Raw genomic sequence first — 17,894 nt, forward strand, 5'->3', positions numbered from 1 at the left:
GCTGAATTGTAGTGGACAGACTTTTTAGGATATTTAATCTGCCATATACATCATTCCTCTGGAAGCAGAAATCCTCCACCTCGGTGACTTCATCTGTGAAGAATGGGGACGATAATCCTGACTTCTGAGGATTGTTGCAAGGAACCGAGATATGTACAAGGAATGTACTTAGCATAGCGCTTGTCACAGATGCAGCCTGCCTGCAGTATCCATTCTGAAGTGGGAGGTAGACCAAAGCACTAAATGCAACACGACGCACTGTTTACTCTTCAACAAAGACAAAAGTTAGGCCAGGTGCCCAGGACAAAAGCACCACCTCAGGCTGGGGGGTTTGTGTGCTTGAGCTGGGCCTCTCTGTGGCTAGATGGCCTGAGCACTAAAGCAGGAGTCAGCATGACCCGGGTTTGGATCCCTGTTCTTCTCTTCTCATGCTGTGACATTATTTATCTCTCTAAACCTCAGTCTCCTTAACTGTGAATCAAAGTAATCGACAACTGCCTATCTCACAAGTTTGTTGCAAGGATCCAATGACATCATGTCAGTGACACTTGTCTACAATGCAGCATGTAGATGTCAGAGGTTATTAGGCAGGTAGAACTGGAGAGAGGGAGGTGGCTTTTTGAGGCTACGGTGCTCTGTGTCCATGAAAGGGGGCTGGCCGGTAGTGTTACCAAGTCCAAGCTCATACTGCCCACAGCTCGATGGGCCAATATATTGAGAGACAAGTTGTTGGGACAGGGAATAGCAACTTGTTTGAAAAGCCAATGTATTGAGAAGACGGTGGACTCATGTCCCAAAGACCCATCTTGCCTGAGTTAGAATTCAGGCTTCTTTTATACGAAAAGGGGAGGGGGTAATGTCAAACATTTCCTGGTTCCCATCAGCCCCCAGAGGGGATGTGTTCATTTCTTCCTCCCTGCAGTCATTCACAGGTGGGCCTGGTCAGGAGGTTTCCTGTGAGCTAAACAAAGTTATTTTAGCTTAACGCTCATGACCTGGGAGGCAGGGTTCCCAGAGATGGGCCACTATGTATAATTTAAGCTTATAGGCAACATCTCTTTAGTGATGAACTTGTGATAGAACACAAAGGTTCTTCCCCATTACAGTAGCAAGGGTGGTAGGGAACACTAAGGGTAGGGAGATTGATGGTGATTCAGCTTATCTGGGTTTGAAACCAGCTCCCCCACATTACTAGCTGTTTGACCTCCAGCAAGTTGATGACTTCTCTGCTCTTCAGCTTCCTCTTCTGTAAAACGAGGATAAATAGCGACCATGCGGTTGTTGAGACGAGCTGATATTCCATGTAACACACTTCACTGAGTTCCTGCCTGGCACATAGTAGGTGTTGGATTAGCAGGAACCATTCCTATAATGGGGGATATTTGGAAGCCAAAGGAGTGTGGTGTAAGCATAACTGGGCTGTCAAAGATTATGGAGGAACATTTTACACTTTAACTATGTGAAATAAGTGTAAAATTGGATACGTGTGCTGCAATTTGCATATTTGGAAAACAGACAAAAGCAAGAGAAAAACACTCAGCAGGGGCAAGAAGATTCGCCAAACGTTTTAAAAATAATTTCGTCAAATGATTTCGTACCAGTCCCTTATGCTGAGGATATATGCTTTTCCCGTAGAAGATGCTTATTAAAAACTCTGGAGTGAGAATCTTGGAAGACCAGATGATATGAAAGGGCCAAGTTCTGCATGAAATGGTGTGGGCAAGAACCAAATAAAATTTTATCTTCCTTTGGATCACAGTTACTAGAGGGTACAAACTGCTGGACAAGTTATACACAGGAAGTCTGAACAGGTAAGGAGGCACTGACAAATTAAAAATGTTTCCAAATTATTTCTTTAGTCAATCTACCCTTTAGCAAAGTCAGAAGCGCTGACCCTTGAGTAGTGACTAGTAATAGTAACATAATTTTGCTAGGTTTTCCTAAAGGAGGGCAGTCCAAAGAAAATAGGCAGGGAAAGATACTAGTAAAAACATTGAGAACCAAAATGAAGTTTCTGATGTGTGCAAAGATACACACTATTGAACACACAAACTGTGTTGTGTGCAATTTCTGTTTATATTACCTCATCAGTAAAGATGTTCTATTGGTGAAACAATGACCCAGGATTTAAATATTCGTATTTGCCATTAAGATACTATGCAGTGTTCAGGGTCTTGATCATACAAAGACTCTTGGTTATACAACACCATCCACAAACAGATACTAGGACACAGGAGGAACAGGGCAGTGGGCCCTAGACAGGAATAAAGGTGCACAGTTCACTTCTACATTATGCAATCATGAAACGCTGCATGTGCTTTTTCTCTGTTGGGCCATCTGTAAAGTAGGGATAAGAAGATAGACAAAGGAATTCGGTTCTAGGATTATACCCCCTAGTGTGCAAATGAATTCAGTTTCCACATACTCAACTAGAACAGACTGGCAAGGCCAGGAGTAACACAGAGGCTACAAAGGAGAATCCTTGAATTATTTAGCATAGGGCTAATCCTTCATTTTTCAGTTTTTCCCTCCATCATTCTGAAAACTAGAACTTGAACTCAGAATAAAGATAAAGAACAATGTGTAAGTGACTTTTTTCCCCTTCCTAGCTATTTTATGGCTTCTTCTTCTTTTTTTAAATTCTGATGTCATTTATTGGCACAAAAATTATCCAGATACAACATGGTGTCTAGACATGGCTGCACTGTATACTTTGTGCATTTAGTTTAATATTTCTTTTGCTCCTAATTCCCAACATGTACTAGACCTTCCCCCTCTGTGTCAGCACCTCCGTGACAGCATTTCTGTATTCCATGGCTTCTTCTTTTTTTATAAATTAGACTTTATTTTTTAGAGTCTAATTTTTTATAAATTAGACTACTTTTTAGGTTTACAGAAAAATTGAGTGGAAAGTTCAGAGAGTTCCCATATACCTACTTCCCCACTCCCCAGTTTCCCATGTTACTAACACCTAGCTTTAGTGTAGCACATTTGTATAAATTAATGAGTCAATAGTGAAACATCATTATTAACTCAAGTCCATAGTTTAATTAGGGCTTGCTCTTTGTGTCACACGTTCTATGTGTTTAGACAAATGTATAATGACTTGTATCCACCATTGTAGCATCATACAAAATAGTTTGGTCATTTCTTGGTTGTTTCAAAGTTTTGGCAAGTATGAATAAAGCCGCTGTAAATATACATGTGCAGGGTTTTGTGTGGACATAGGTTTTCAACTTATTTGGATAAAGTCAAATGACTTTTGAATCCTCTTATTTTAACTTTTCTGGGCTGTTTTAGATGTGTCTCTTGTAAGCATCATATAACTGGAATTTTAATTTTTTTAATTTTTTAATATATTTTTTAAGTTCAGAGTGATTTTATTAGATCAAATATTCTTTTTTTTAAACATCTTTATTGGAGTATAATTGCTTTACAATGGTGTGTTAGTTTCTTCTTTATAAAAAAGTGAATCAGCTATATGTATACATATATCCCCATGTCCCCTCCCTCTTGTGTCTCCCTCCCACTCTCCCTATCCCACCCGTCTAGGTGGTCACAAAGCACTGAGGTGATCTCCCTGTGCTATGCAGCTGCTTCCCACTAGCTATCTATTTTATCTATAGTGTATATATGTCCATGCCACTCTCTCACTTCGTCTCAGCTTACCCTTCCCCCCTCCCCGATAACTGGAATTTTTAAAAGCCAGTTTGTGGAGAGATAGACAATGAAGCAAATATTAGCAAAATATTAATTGTAGAATCTAGGTAGTAGGTGTGTGAGTGTATTGTATAATGATTTCAATTTTTCTGTATGTGTGACATTTTTCATAATAAATGTTGGGGGAAAAAGTGAAAAACCAAGAAACAGAACAAAACCCTCTGGAGTGTGTGTGTCTGTAAAATCGTAATGGGGCCATTCAGAGGAGCCACGGAGAGGGTCCCACACCTGGAACCTGGCTCTGCCTTCCAGGTGGAGGCAAGTTACTCAGCCTCCCTTCTTTTGTCTCCTCTCGGCAGGACGGCAATCACAACATCCAGGGGTGCACGGGTGTTGCAACAACCTACCCAGCGCTGGGCCTGGGATGCGGTAGTTGAATTAGTTGAAATAATCCCTGGGGTTCATTCATTTTCCTGCCTGAGAACCACGGGGAATATGTTGTGCTGCTGGTCACCAGCAGAGGGCGCACTTAAAGCAAGCAAATGTCCGGGTTTCGCGCCTCGCCTTCCTTTCGGAATATTTTTTATAATGATGCGAAATTCAACTCTACTCAATGCTCTGTGGTGACCTAAATGGGAAGGAAATCCAAAGAAGAGGGTATATATGTATATGTAGCTGATTCTCTTTGCTGTACAGCAGAAGCACAACATTGTGAAGCAACTATACTCCAATAAAAATTAATTTTTAAAAAAAAGATGCGAAATTCAGAGTCAAAGCAAGCCTCTCCACTTTGGGCCTGTGATTCCAGGCATATAACTGGTATTACTGACGACTGCAGGGTCCTCCTAGCGCCATCTCCCTCCTAGCCTGTGCCCAGCAGCCCGGTGTATGATTCCACCTCCCACTCCTGTGCAAGGACCTACTTTCATAAATGGGTCTCCCACTAGACTGTGAGAGATCCTAGCCCAGGGCCTGGCACAGCATCCAGGATTTGAAGAGCACTCACTGTGCACTGAATGAACTGACATCACCTCCCATCACTCACTTTATCTCCCTGCCCAACTGTAGGAGGATTAACAATCTACACAGGGTGTCACTCATCCAGGGCCCTCCCCGAAGCGTGGCTTGTTCAGCCTGGGCAACAACATTCTCAATGGGATTATCCTGGGAAGCAATCGGGCAGGTGCCCCTCTGCATTCCCCCCATTAAGGGTTGAGTTCTGCCCTTCCCCCCAAAAAAAGGTATATTGGATTCCTAACTTCCAGTACCTCAGAATGTGATCTTATAAATAAGGTCATTGTAGATATAGTTTAGGTAAAGTCATTAAGCTGAACCCTAATCAAAGATGGCTAGTGTCCTTATGAACAGGGAAAATTGGGACTCAGACACACAGGGGATGAGAATGCCATGTGAAGATGAAGGCATAGATGTGGGTGACGCAGCTACAAGCCAAGGAACACCAAAGGTCATCAGCAAATCTCCAGAAGCTGGGAGACAGGCCAGGAACAGGTTCTCCTGCAAGGCCCTCAGAAGGAACCAGCCCTGTCGACACCTTGGTCTCGGATTCTGGCCTCCAGAGCTGTGAGGAACTGTACATTTCTGTTAAGTCCCCCAATGTGTGGTACTTTGTTGTGACAGTTCCAGGAAACTATACACCCTCAACATGCTTCCATAAAGGATGTTCAGCTCCAACTGATCCACCTGGGAAAACCCTGCCAAGCCTCAGGCTCTGGTTAAACATCAGCCAGTGAAGGGTTTCCAGCAGGGGAGAAAGTGTTTAGAGGAAGAGGGATGTGGGCTAAGCAGCTAGCACTGGTGTATCCAGCTCCACCCTGGCTAATGATGAAGTGCCACCAAGAGCTGCCACTTGTCACTGGCCATATGGATACGTTTCTGCAAGAAGCCTACACGGAGAAGGTAGAGGTAACTGGTCGGGACCCAGTCATCTGGACCTGGGAGCTAGTGACCCCGTTACTGCTGGACATACTCTCCCCCTCCCCCCGTGTAAATTGCCTCCCTTCACCTCCCTACTGGCAAATTGCAAAGCACGGTTCAAGACTCCGCAGACTGCTAGTCGTCCCCCACTCTGTGTTCTTCCATCTTTTATACCATTGTGGAATTATTGCCTGTCACGTGGTTAGCCAGCAAGGCTCCCCAGCCTCCACCGCAGTGAGGCATGGTCACATGACTAAATTCTGACCAATAGGGTGTGAGCAGAGGTGAAATGTACACTTCCTGAGCCAAGGCCTTGCTGCTGTGCTGCGTTCACCCACCCCCTTCCTTCCCGTTTTCTCCTGCCTGCTGGCCTGAATGTGATAGGATGGTGGGAGCTGGAACAGCATTCTGGGACCACAGGATGCGAGATGGCAGAGCAATGAGGGAGCACTGCTCAGCTGGGGCTCTGACGAGAGGAGGAAATAAACTTCTGCCTTTTTGGCCACTCGTGTTTTGGGTCTTGTTACCGGGAGCCAGGAGAGAGAAGTGGTTGAGAGCCAGACACCCTGGGTTCAACCCCAGGTCCACCACGTCCCGTCAGCGTGACCTTGGGCAAGTCACTTAACGTGTCTATAGCTCAGGCTCTTCACCTGGAGAATGCGAGTAATAAAAATACCCACCCCGGGCTGCTGTGAGAACCAAATTAGTTAATTCCACGTGAAGCGGTTAAAATGATGCCCGTGAGTATTGGCGATTGCACCAGCTGAACCTAGAGTCTAATACGCAGGCTTTCATCCCTGTATCTACAGCACCAGAGCTGCTCTAGAAATAGTCTGAGCTGAGTTGAACGGACACTAATGCTCCTCATAGAAATACAGGAAGGGGTTTAATCAAGTTTTGTCTACGGTGGAAAAGTTAAGTTCAACAGTACTTCTGGACCAAAGAGCGCCTTTTTTTTTTAACAGATGGGACTCTTCAAGGTTACTGCCCTTTATAGGTAAACGATTCAGAGGGAAAGAAGGTGCCTTTTTCATTATCGACTTCTTGTATTAAATTGTGCGAAATAATCTTCTGTGGGATGATTTGTACAGATTTCCTTCATATATTTTTTCCTGATAATAAAACAAGGAGAAAAAGAAATCAGGAAATGCCTGACTTCCTAAACATTCTACTGTTTAATTGGTGTGTTAACCCCAGGATACAGAGTGCATTCCAGCCCTACGAGCTAAATGGGGAGGAAGGGGGCATTTCGTCACTGCTGATTAGTTTAGGGACCTGCGCACGTGAAATGTGGGGATATCTTAGAATTCCATGATTGTAAAGACATTTGCTCATCCCATTTGATTTCTGTGAGATTCTCTCTTAATTCTCCTTATTTAGGCCTCCAATGATGGACCCACCGATAAATAGACATTGGACAAAATACTGGTGGATCCCATCCGAGTTCAAGCTTGATGAATAGATAGATAAATAAGTAAATAAATAATGCGTTTTTTTTTTAGTGACAAATTCACCTACTGATCTGCATTTGACATTTTCTGTAGCTGGAACTCTGAACTACTCCTGGGGCCTGTCTGAAATGAAGAAGAGACTCCAGACTTGTTCTTGGCAGCCCAGGAACCCTTTCCTCTCCCTGGAGAGCCCTCCCTGCAGTGGGCAGCTGGCACTGTCCTCCCCCACGTCTGAGCCACGCAGCCTCCTCCCGGAAGCCCCCCTGGCGCCCTCCCCTGGGACTCCTGGTGCCCTCCGTGTACTCCATCACCAGCACCCGTGTCCGAGCCCGCTGGGGTCCGCCAGTGCCCAGGTGAGGACCGTCCAAGGAGGGGTGTTTACAGGTTGAGGGCACAATGGAATCTCAATCCCTGGTCTGTGTGGGGACTGATGGTTTCCTAGCACTTAATTTCTGGCTTCTTAGCTCTGAGTCCTTCTTCCCCTTCTCTTTACCAGGAGGCTATGCTATAGCCCCAACCACTGCTGCTACAGGGCTTCTGGTGAAATATACCCCAAGGGTCCCGAGCCCTTGGGTGGGAAGGATTCAGGGAGGGTGAGCCAGGGGCCCAGGAAAGGACGGTGCCTGCTCTATGGGCCCTGCATGGCCAGCGCCCACCCCTGCTTTCCCCGAGCCTGATTCCCTCGATGATGCCCCCAATTCCCACCTGCTCCCCTTGACCCTAACCTGATCCCAGCCCCCTCTGCCTGCCCTCCCCACCTGTACCCCCATCTCCCCGCTTCCGCCCAGGCCCCCGCCTGGCACTGACTGCGAAAGCTGCTCCTTGGCCAGGCTGAGGTTGCTGCAGTCCAGGGCCCTGCACAGGTCATGCCGTTGGCACTGCTGCTGCCGCTCACACAGCAAGGCGGCGCGAGCCTACTGGACCCTCTGCCGGTCCCAGTGCATGTCTCGCTGGCGCTCTTCCTCCTGGAGCCTCTGGAGAGAGGAGAGGTGACTCACCACCGCCTGTCCCCAGCAGAAGAGCCCCAGGGGATTGTCTCTAGGAGCCGGCCTTTCATTTTACAGATGGAGAAACTGAGGCCCAGAAGGGGGCAGGTAGGTGAGCAACGTCATGCCGGAAATCAGAGGAGACCCCCCCCCACCTGCCATCATGCTGGTGGCCCAGCTGATTCCCCCTCTTGGGAGGCCTGGGCTGGCCCTCTGAGCCTGAAGGGACAGCAGAGTCTCAGTTCCAACAGTGGCTCCCAGCCCAGGGCTCCGTAAGCAGGGCCCACGGGTGTCAGGTCCTCTGCATCTGGGATGCTACCAGTGGGCAGTGGCACCACCTGGCTGGACACTGGGGTCCTCTGGTCACTTCTAGAATGTGCTGATGCCACAGCCCCACCCCGGGACAATGGCTCAGGATCTTGGAGGTGAATTTCTCTGCGCCCTTTACAGCAGAGTGCCTGGAAAGTATTGTCTGCACTTGCTGCCTCCTTGCCCTCCTGCCTGTTCTCTCTCCAGCCCATTAGACAGGCTGCCACCCCTCCACCAAAGAGGTGACTGCCCAGTGCTGGGTCCTGCATCCAGCCGGCAGCCCAGCAGTGGCGTTTGACCCAGGGGTTCCCACACTCCCTCTGAATTCACCACTGCTTGCATCCCTCCTACCTCTCTGGCTGCTCCTTCTCAGGCTGCTTTGCTCTTTATAAACGATGGGGGTGGGAGGGGAGGGTCCCTCTGTCTACACTCACTCCCTTTATGATCTCCAGGTCCGCTGCTTTAAATACTCTCAGTGCAGTGATGACTTCCTGTTTATGTCTCCAGCCCAGATCTCATTCTGAGCCCCAGACTCTACATCCAGCTGCCTGCTGGGCTTTACTTGGAAGTTGTGTCAGAAAATATAACTTGTCTACCAGTAGCCATTTTTCCTTCTTCCTTAATAAAAGAATCACCAGCACTTCACTGCCTGGAATAAATACTACATTTCTTCTTTATAGTTAGGAGCAACCTAGTGACTGAGTTGTCCAACGAAATGTAAGTGGAAATGTCTTGTGAAACTTCTAGGAAGTGTCCTTAGCATTCTTCCCCCTTCCTTCTTCCTGCCAGCTGGAATATGCATATGATGACTGGAGCTCAAGCAGCCATCTTGCACTAAGAGGTGGGAACCAGGTGCTGAGGATGGCAGAACTTTAGTCAATGGTCGTGGAGCTGCCATACCAGCCCTGGGCTGTTTTCTTAAGGATTTAGTCTACATGCAAGAGATAAAGTTCTATTTTGTTTAAGATGGTGTTATTTGGGATTTTCAGCTGAATCCTAGCAGATATAGATATCTAAAGAACATTGCACACAACATATCCAAAATTGCGCTTGTGATTTCCATTCTCCCATGAACTTCCCTCCTGGACTTGTTTCTCCCACCATCTTCCCATCTCTGTAAGTGCCAACTCCTTTCTTCTCGTTGCTCAGGCCAGGATGCCTGGAGTAATCCTTAACTCCTCTGGCTCTCATATGCCATGCCAAACCCTTCAACCAATTCTGTTAGCTCTAACTTCCAAATACATCCAGAATCCGACCACTTCTCAGCACCCCTGCTGCCAGCGCCCTGGCCTCAGCCAGCACCATCTCTGACCTTGACCATCAGCCTCCCCAGTGATCTCTCTCCTTCCCACCTTATCCCCCTAAGTCCACCCTCAACACAGCGGCAGGAGGGATCCTGTTAACTGTGAGATCCTGTCTCTCCTCTGCTCAGAACCCGCCAGAGCTCCCCATTTTGGTCACAAAAAAGGCAAAGTCTTCCCCAGTGGCCTGCCAGGCCCTCAACCCTCTGCCTCTTGGACCTCATCCCACCGTCTCCCCTCCCTCCACTCCAGCCACCAGACGCCTCCCTTCTCTGAACAGGTCAAGATGGCCCTTCCTCAAGGCCTTTGCCCTTGCTCTTCACCCCGCCTGATCGTCCTTTCCCCAGACACGTGCAAGGTCCCTCCCCACCTTCAGCCCTTTGTTCCAGAGCCATTGGTCCCCTGATGACCCTCCTCGCGCCCAGCAATCTCAGCCCCTTCCCCAGCCTCCTCCCCTCCCTAGCGCTTGTCCTCCTCTCACTAGAACACAGACTCCTTGAGGGCAGCTTCTAGGGCCGAGCGTGACAGTGGCTATAACTAGATGCTTGAGGAAGGTGGCAGGGAGCACAGGGCCCCATCTGAGGGCTCGGGGGGTGGGGGGGTGGGGGGGACAGGCACCAGCTTCTCCTGGACTTGCTGTTCCTGAACCAGGCGGATGAACTCCAGCTGCTCCCGGCTCATGCCCTTCCAGCGGTCGGGGACCACGCGATGGGGCCCGAAGGAGCTGGCTGCCTGCTGGGGGTTCTCCGAGAGCAGGTCCCCACGCAGCAGGTGGGAGATCTCGGCCAGGTTGTCCTCTTGGTCTTGTTTTTTCGCTTGAATTTTCTTTTCCGCTGACTCCAAGGCCTGCGCAGGGCAAAATATTAAGGGAGATGCTCTGAGTGCCCCCGGGGGGACTGAGGCATAGGCTGGCAAGTCTCACTGGGGGCCCTTGAAGGAAGAATGTGCTAACGGGCACCGGGGATGGGGGGAGGTGTAGACTCGTCAGGCATGGATGTGGGGAGGCCCTCAGACCCCCAGCTGCCTGGGAGATGCTGGATGAGTGGGCTGGGCTCGGGGAATCACTGCCTGTTGGTCGCACGCATAATTGCTGCACGTCTTTGTTTGCAGTGATTTGCCAAAGCAGGGAGCTGCCTCCCCCTGTTAGGCTGCCATCTCCCCTCGGCTTGGCCTCACCCACCCCAAGACAGGGCTGTGTACCCCTCCGTGTGGTCCTGGTCACCCTTGGATGGCAGTGGGCTACAAAGAACAGCCAACCAAGTGATTCACAGCAGTGGTGATTTCTAAAAGGTGCTCCCACTGCCCGGCAACCTCAGCCCCAGGGACAAATAAATTCCTGGCCAAATCCGCATTCACATGAGGATGATGGGTGGAGGGAAGGGGCCCTGGCTGTGTGACCTGGAGCAAGTCACCTGCCCTCTCTGGGCTGCAGTTATTTCTCTGTCAAGTCAAGAGACGGATTAAGAGACATTTGTCAGTGTTACCAGTTCTCTTTAGTAATGAATGGACAGGGCACTTTTTTTTTTTTTTTTTTTTTAAATGATGTTTCGGTTTTTTTTTAAAATTAACTTATTTATTTATTTTTGGCTGTGTTGGGTCTTCGTTTCTGTGCGAGGGCTTTCTCTAGTTGCGGCAAGCGGGGGCCACTCTTCATCGCGGTGCGTGGGCCTCTCACTGTCGCGGCCTCTCCTGTTGCGGAGCACAGGCCCCAGACGCGCAGGCTCAGTAGTTGTGGCTCACGGGCCCAGTTGCTCCGCGGCATGTGGGATCTTCCCAGACCAGGGCTCAAACCCATGTCCCCTGCATTGGCAGGCAGGTTCTCAACCACTGCACCACCAGGGAAGCCCAGGGCACTTTTTGAGGTGCCCACACACAGCAGGTGCTCACAAGGAGGCCAGCTCAACTACGTTACGTAAGCCCACGCTTTGCAGCTGGACAGGCTGGGATTTGAATACTGGACTCGCGGTATTTGGAAGTCCAGTATTTGAATATGCCAAAGCAAATCAGATTAGTACTTAGGCATCCCAAAGAAAGTCAGTTCCTCACTCTGAGCCCGTTTCTTTATCAATTAAATTGGGTTAATCATGCCCCTCTGAAAGGGTTGTTGAACACAGTGACTAATAAGAGCAGCTGATTGTTGCAGGGATTAAAAAGAACTGCTATCATTGATGAGTCAAGGAGGCTGGGGCATGCCGGGGAGGTGGCTGTGTGTTTGTCTTCCCCTCCAGACAGAGCCTGGGGTATACACCTGCTTCTTGTTGAATTCTTTCACAGCTGCACAAACCGCCTTTCTGGTGGTGCTTTCCAGATTCTGTAAATGCTTGGCTGTTTCGTCAAACTGCAGCCTTGTCTTCAGGTAGAGATCCTCTGAAAGGAAGCAAAACGCAATCAAACCTTGCGTGCCTGCCCGGAGATCCTTCTGAGATGTGCAGAGCACCCTGCGGAGTATCTGTTTCTCATCACGGCCCCATCCAAAGAAAGGGGGTGCGTCGGAAGGCTGTGGGAGATTGACACGAGTCAATTCAAGTAAAGCTCTTAGACGGGTGCCTGGCAGTGTTAGCAATCACCACTGTGGCCTGGTCATGTCTGCTATGGATTGGTAATGTCTGCCGTGGAACCAGGGGAGAGGGGTTTAGAGGGCAGCATAGCAGGAGGTAAGGTCAGACTTGTTGGTCCTTGAAATAAATTTGGTTTTATTGAGTAAACTGAGAAGCTATTGGTTTTGTTTTTTTTTTTTAACTTTTGGGTTTATTTATTTTACTTATTTATTTATTTATGGCTGTGTTGGGTCTTCGTTTCTGTGTGAGGGCTTTCTCCAGTTGTGGCAAGCGGAGGCCACTCTTCATCGTGGTGCGCGGGCCTCTCACTAACGCGGCCTCTCTTGTTGCGGAGCACAGGCTCCAGACGCGCAGGCTCAGTAACTGTGGCTCACGGGCCTAGTCACTCCACGGCATGTGGGATCCTCCCAGACCAGGGCTCGAAACCGCGTCCCCTGCACCGGCAGGCAGACTCCCAACCACTGCGCCACCAGGGAAGCCCAAGCTATTGGTTTTGAGCAAAGGATCCAGCTTAACTTTTAACGGGATCATTCTGGCTGCTGGGTTGAGAAAAGACTATGGGGAGACAAGGGCAGAAGCAGGGAGACCAGTTAGAGGTTATTGCAATGATCCAGTTGGGAGATGCTGGCTGCTTAGTCCAGAGTGGTAGTGGAGGACATGGTGAAGGTGGTTGGAATTTGGGATGACTTGCTGCTGGACTGCGTGTGGCATTTGAGGGAAAGGAAGGAGTCAAGATGACTTGGGTTTGGGCCTGGGCAACTAGAGGAACAGAGCTCCCATTGATGGAGGTGGACGGTCAGGTTCAGGGGATGATCAGATTTTCTTATTGGACACGAACTGATATAGGCTGGACCTATGTCTTGGCCCACACACTGAGGGCCGGGACCGATGCTGAGTTACCCTGAACTCCAGCATCCCACTGGGGCCCGGACAGAGCACAAGCTCAGAAGGTGTTTCCTGCATGACAGGCACGTGGCTGAAGATATTTAAATCCTGGAACCCGGGTTCTCATGTCTCTTTTTTTGGCCACGTGGCCAAAGTAGCATATTAGTGAGACTTGAAAGACAAAATGAAACAAGAAAAAAAAGGGGGGGGGGATTGATTTGTTGAAGAAAGTATTGAGACCCATCTGTCTTTTTTGTTCCATTACCTGCACATTTTTGGTTGGCACGGGCGATCTTCCATTCCCTTTGCTGTTGCAAGGACCATTCCCTGTTTTGTTCCTCTTGGAATTTCTTCCTCTGATAGAAGTTTAAATCCTCTCCCATGAATTTCTGCATTCCTGATATTGTATTCCGAGCATCATTATCTGACTGCCAGGCTGGAAGATCTTTCTTAAGGGCTAGGGGGTCGGAGAGGTCAAATTCACGGCGAGTTTCTGGCTTCTGAAAGCTCTGTTGGAAATCATTGATAGCTTTACAGAGATTTTTCCTATCTCTCCTTTCCCGGTTTTCTGATATGCAGGTGATCTTGTCATTTTGCCTCATTTCAGCAGCTAGAAGAGATACAGCATATTCATCAGCTTAAGATTCAGAGGAAAGACAAAAATTTGAATCTGAGGCAGGAGATAGATGGGCCCCAAGCTAGGCATTTACAACTGGCCTCCCGTGTACATTTCATGGAGCAGGAAAAAGTGGGCTTCGGGCCAGACACTTACAACTAGTCTCCTGTTTGCATTAGGACATAGATGGGCTGCAGGTTAGACATTTAAAATCAGCCTCCTGTTTGCTCTCCGAAATGGAAGTAACAACAGAAACAAGGTAAATAGCCAGGCTTTGTCTCCTGAGGATGCCTGAAGATAACAGTCGTGGCAGGAACAGAGAGGGACTAACCTTTGTTTGGGTAAAGGATCAAGAGGTCACATATTTCCCATCCTTGGGGCAAGGGAGACATTGCACATGCGCAGAAAGGCTCCTTGGGGGTCAAAAAGGAGGGGGCACCACCCCATAATAGGTGATGCTAAGGCCGTCCCATAGGCCTCTGGGCTGAAATCCCATCTTGGAAAAAAATTTGCGCACGCATGCTGGGGAGGGTCCTAGGGCAGGTCACGTGTGGAAAAAGAAGCCAGGTAATTGGCCAAAGGTAAACAGAGACCCGGAAGAACTGCCCGATATGAATGACTTCACCGCCTCTTTACTGGGCTCCTCCTCATTGGGGGGGACGCCCACACCTTTCCTCTCCGGGTGTGCATCTCTGCCCTGCTTCTGTCTTAACTAAGCAAACTGTTTCTCTGTGTGCTCTCCCACTTGTTGTGCTGTGTCTCTAATAATAAACTTTGTACCTGTTTTTACAGTTTTTGCCTCCGTGAGAAATGAATTTTTCACCGGGGTCAAGAGCCAGGGGGTGTGGTGGCTGGGATTCCTGGTTTTCATCCAAGCTCCCCAGGTTCAATTCCTGGGCAGGGAATTAAGATCTTGCTTCACGCCACCACTTACTGCTGCCTCTCCAAGATCAAATCCACTTAAAAAATGATTTTTAGTGATTCTAAGGTAATCCAACCTTCCAAAAAGTTAACACAACCATTAAAGGATTAGTATTCTGAATATTTAAAAAGCACCTACAAATCAACTTAAAAAAAAAAACAATAAACAACCTAACCAAAAAGGGGGCCAAGGAGAGGAAAAGGCAAATCAATATAAAGAAACCTGAATGATCAATAAACTTGTGAAAAGATCATCAACCTTACAAGATGGGAAACATCCAATGAAATGGAGAAACATTTCAAACAAATAATAGCAGGTATTAGTAAGGATGTGGGGAAACAAAGATTTCTCGTTTACTGCTTGTGGGAGTGTAACTTTTATAACTTTGGAAAGCCATTTGCCAACATCCCGTAAAACTGAAAACATGCACATACTATGACCTATCAATTTCATTTCTAGGTACACCAGGGACATGAACATTGGGACATAATGCAGGACAGTCATTAACATTGTTTGCAATTATTTTAAAAAACTGGAAAAAATCTAAATCAGCCACCAGTAGAGGAATAAAAAAATTGTGGTTAAAATTCATATGACAAAATATCATAAAGCAATTAAAATGAATATTCTGTACGTAGATCACCTATAAATTCCAAAAATAGATTGGTGAATTTTTTAAATGTTGCAAAAGGATACATTCAATATAACATCATTTATGTAAAATTTTAAAACACACACACAAATTTTATATTGTCATGGATGTACATACCTAAATAGTACAAGTACAAAAACATGCATGGGAATGATCACACCTCTGAGAAGGGAAGAAGAGGAAAATGGTAAGGTGGGGGAGAGCTTTAGCTATGTCTGTATAACATTTAATTTTCAAAAAGCATTTCTTAAGATATCTAAAGCCAGTTTGGCAAAATGTTCATATCTAGTCTGGTGGTGGGTATGTATATGTCTGTCACGTCGTTTTTGTACGTTTGAATTACTTTTTAAAAAAGAAATTTTACTGAAGTATAGTTGTTTTTTTTAAAAACATTTTTCTACTATTTTTTTAAAATTTAATTTTATTTATTTATTTATGGCTGTGTTGGGTCTTCGTTTCTGTGCGAGGGCTTTCTCTAGTTGCGGCAAGTGGGGGCCACTCCTCATCGCAGTGCGCGGGCCTCTCACCATCGCGGCCTCTCTTGTTGCGGAGCACAGGCTCCAGACGCGCAGGCTCAGCAATTGTGGCTCACGGGCCTACTCGCTCCATGGCATGTGGGATCTTCCCAGACCAGGGCTCGAACCCCTGTCCCCTGCATTGGTAGGCAGATTCTCAACCACTGCGCCACCAGGGAAGCCCAAAGTATAGTTGACTTACAATGTTGTGTTAGTTTCTGCTGTACAGCAAAGTGATTGATTCAGTTATACATACATATATTCTTTTTCATATTCTTTTCCATATTCTTTTCCATTATGGTTTAACACAGGTTTGAATTACTTTAAGCTAGAATTTTAAAAGGTAAAAGGTTTAGAAAATATGAAACAGTATAAAGAAGAAAATCAATTTCACTCATCATGCCATCACTCCAACTTTACCACTGCTGACATTTTGGTATATTTCCTTTCTGTATTTTTCTAAGCATATTTTTATGTATTTTAAAACATATATATTTATATATGTATTTAAACTTAATTGATAACCCACTGTATATACAATTTTGTACCCTGCTTTTTTCTATTTATAAAATCCTTATAGTGCTTTAAAAGAAATTGCTAGACATGATGGGGGAAAAGCAATACTATTTGAGTATTTGATCTAAGAGCCAGAACACTATTATTTGAACCATATCTGGTTCTGAGTCAGCTCAGGGGTATGAGCTCAGGCTACTGTAAACAGCTGTCCCCGGTAGAAGGTCTTGAACTTTTTGGCAGAAAATGTGTGTGTTTAAAATTTTCATACCCAGTTTTTTTTAAGAAAACAGAGAAAAACATACATTTATCCTCACAATTTATTTCCTACAGCTCACATAGAATTCAATAGCTGTTTTTTTTTTAAGTGAGGAAGCATCAGTGCATTAAGTTAATTGAGCACAAGAAATTGTGAAGTTTTAAAAGGAGGAAGAGCATGAAAATTGCAACTTTTTACATATGTGAGGAAATGTGAACTGGGGTCTAAAGGCACACAGCCCTGAACTGCTAGATGGCCATTCAGGGAATGCTCACCAAAGGTTTCCTGTCTAGCTTTTTCAGTTGCTTCTTTTATCTTCTGGTCACAAACCTGAACATCCCAGGCTTCTGTGTCTCCCTGGGAAAGGAAAACAAAGGGAATTAGAGCCAGATAATTTGATTCAGTTGATAACAGTCCTACTGTAAGCCAAATCTTGTCATACCCGGATGCTTTTGCTTATAGCTGGTTCTTCAGCCTGTCTTAAATTTCCCCAGAGCTTCCTTCTCCCCTTTTCAGTCAATAGATCCTCATCCTCAGAACACTGCTTAGGCATCACCTCCTCTGGGGAGTCCTCTCTGATTTCCTCTCCCAGCCCCAGTTGGTGCTCCCTGGCAGCCTTTGCTCGCCTCCCTCACAGCACTGACTCCACTGCATTATAATGTGACCATTTTAATGCCTGCCTCCTCCACTCTGGGCTATGAACTCCTCAAGGTCAAATATTGCCTTGTTCCTCATCTCCTGGGCCCAGCTCAGGCTTGCCACAAAATAGGAACTCCACTGGCATTTGTCAAATGAACGGACTGGAGGGAATTCCTGGCAATGTAGAAAATCCGGCTCAGAGAGAGGAGAATCGCGTTCCAGTCTCTGGCCATTGACTCCAGGCAAGCTCTCTCCCCACTGCAGGACTCAATTTGCCTGTCTGGCAAGGGACAGGGGGCATTATTTGGTCTGTTAAGGTCTCTCCCATCCTCAGCAAAGTCAATACATGGAACAAGTCTTCCCGGCAAAGCCTGGAGCCGTCTGCAGCGGTGCCTGGATCAAAAGTTTCATTCCAAGGGTTCATCTCCTCTTGTTTCCCGCCGCCCGCCTCACTCGCCCCCAGCCGCTCCTCCACATTCCCTCCTGGCCCCTTTCCCTTCCGGGCTGGAGGATCTCACCCCGATGATCCTGTTCCTGGCATTGAAGATCCGTTTCTGCCTGCGCAGCTCCGCATATCTCCTTTTGGCCAGGCCGAAGTCCTCCTCCAGGTCCTTGGGCTGCGCTACCTCCATGACTGCGAATCGCCAAGAAATTCTGAGGTTTTAAAAACTTGTGAGATTAAAAGAAAAGACA

General features: G+C 47.1%; 1 protein-coding gene across 1 annotated transcript; it reads right to left on the reverse strand.

Moving 5' to 3' along the window:
* Positions 1-6,628: 6,628 nt before the first annotated feature.
* RIBC2 (RIB43A domain with coiled-coils 2) lies at positions 6,629-17,833 on the reverse strand. The gene is given in 7 exon segments (XM_007189193.2): positions 6,629-6,707; positions 7,854-8,020; positions 10,261-10,488; positions 11,891-12,009; positions 13,351-13,695; positions 16,838-16,919; positions 17,720-17,833. Coding segments are annotated over 7 exon segments (1,134 nt in total).
* Between the last annotated feature and the right edge of the window lie 61 nt (positions 17,834-17,894).

The sequence above is a fragment of the Balaenoptera acutorostrata genome, chromosome 11, assembly GCF_949987535.1.
Source record: "Balaenoptera acutorostrata chromosome 11, mBalAcu1.1, whole genome shotgun sequence".
NCBI classification, from domain to species: Eukaryota; Metazoa; Chordata; class Mammalia; order Artiodactyla; family Balaenopteridae; genus Balaenoptera; species Balaenoptera acutorostrata.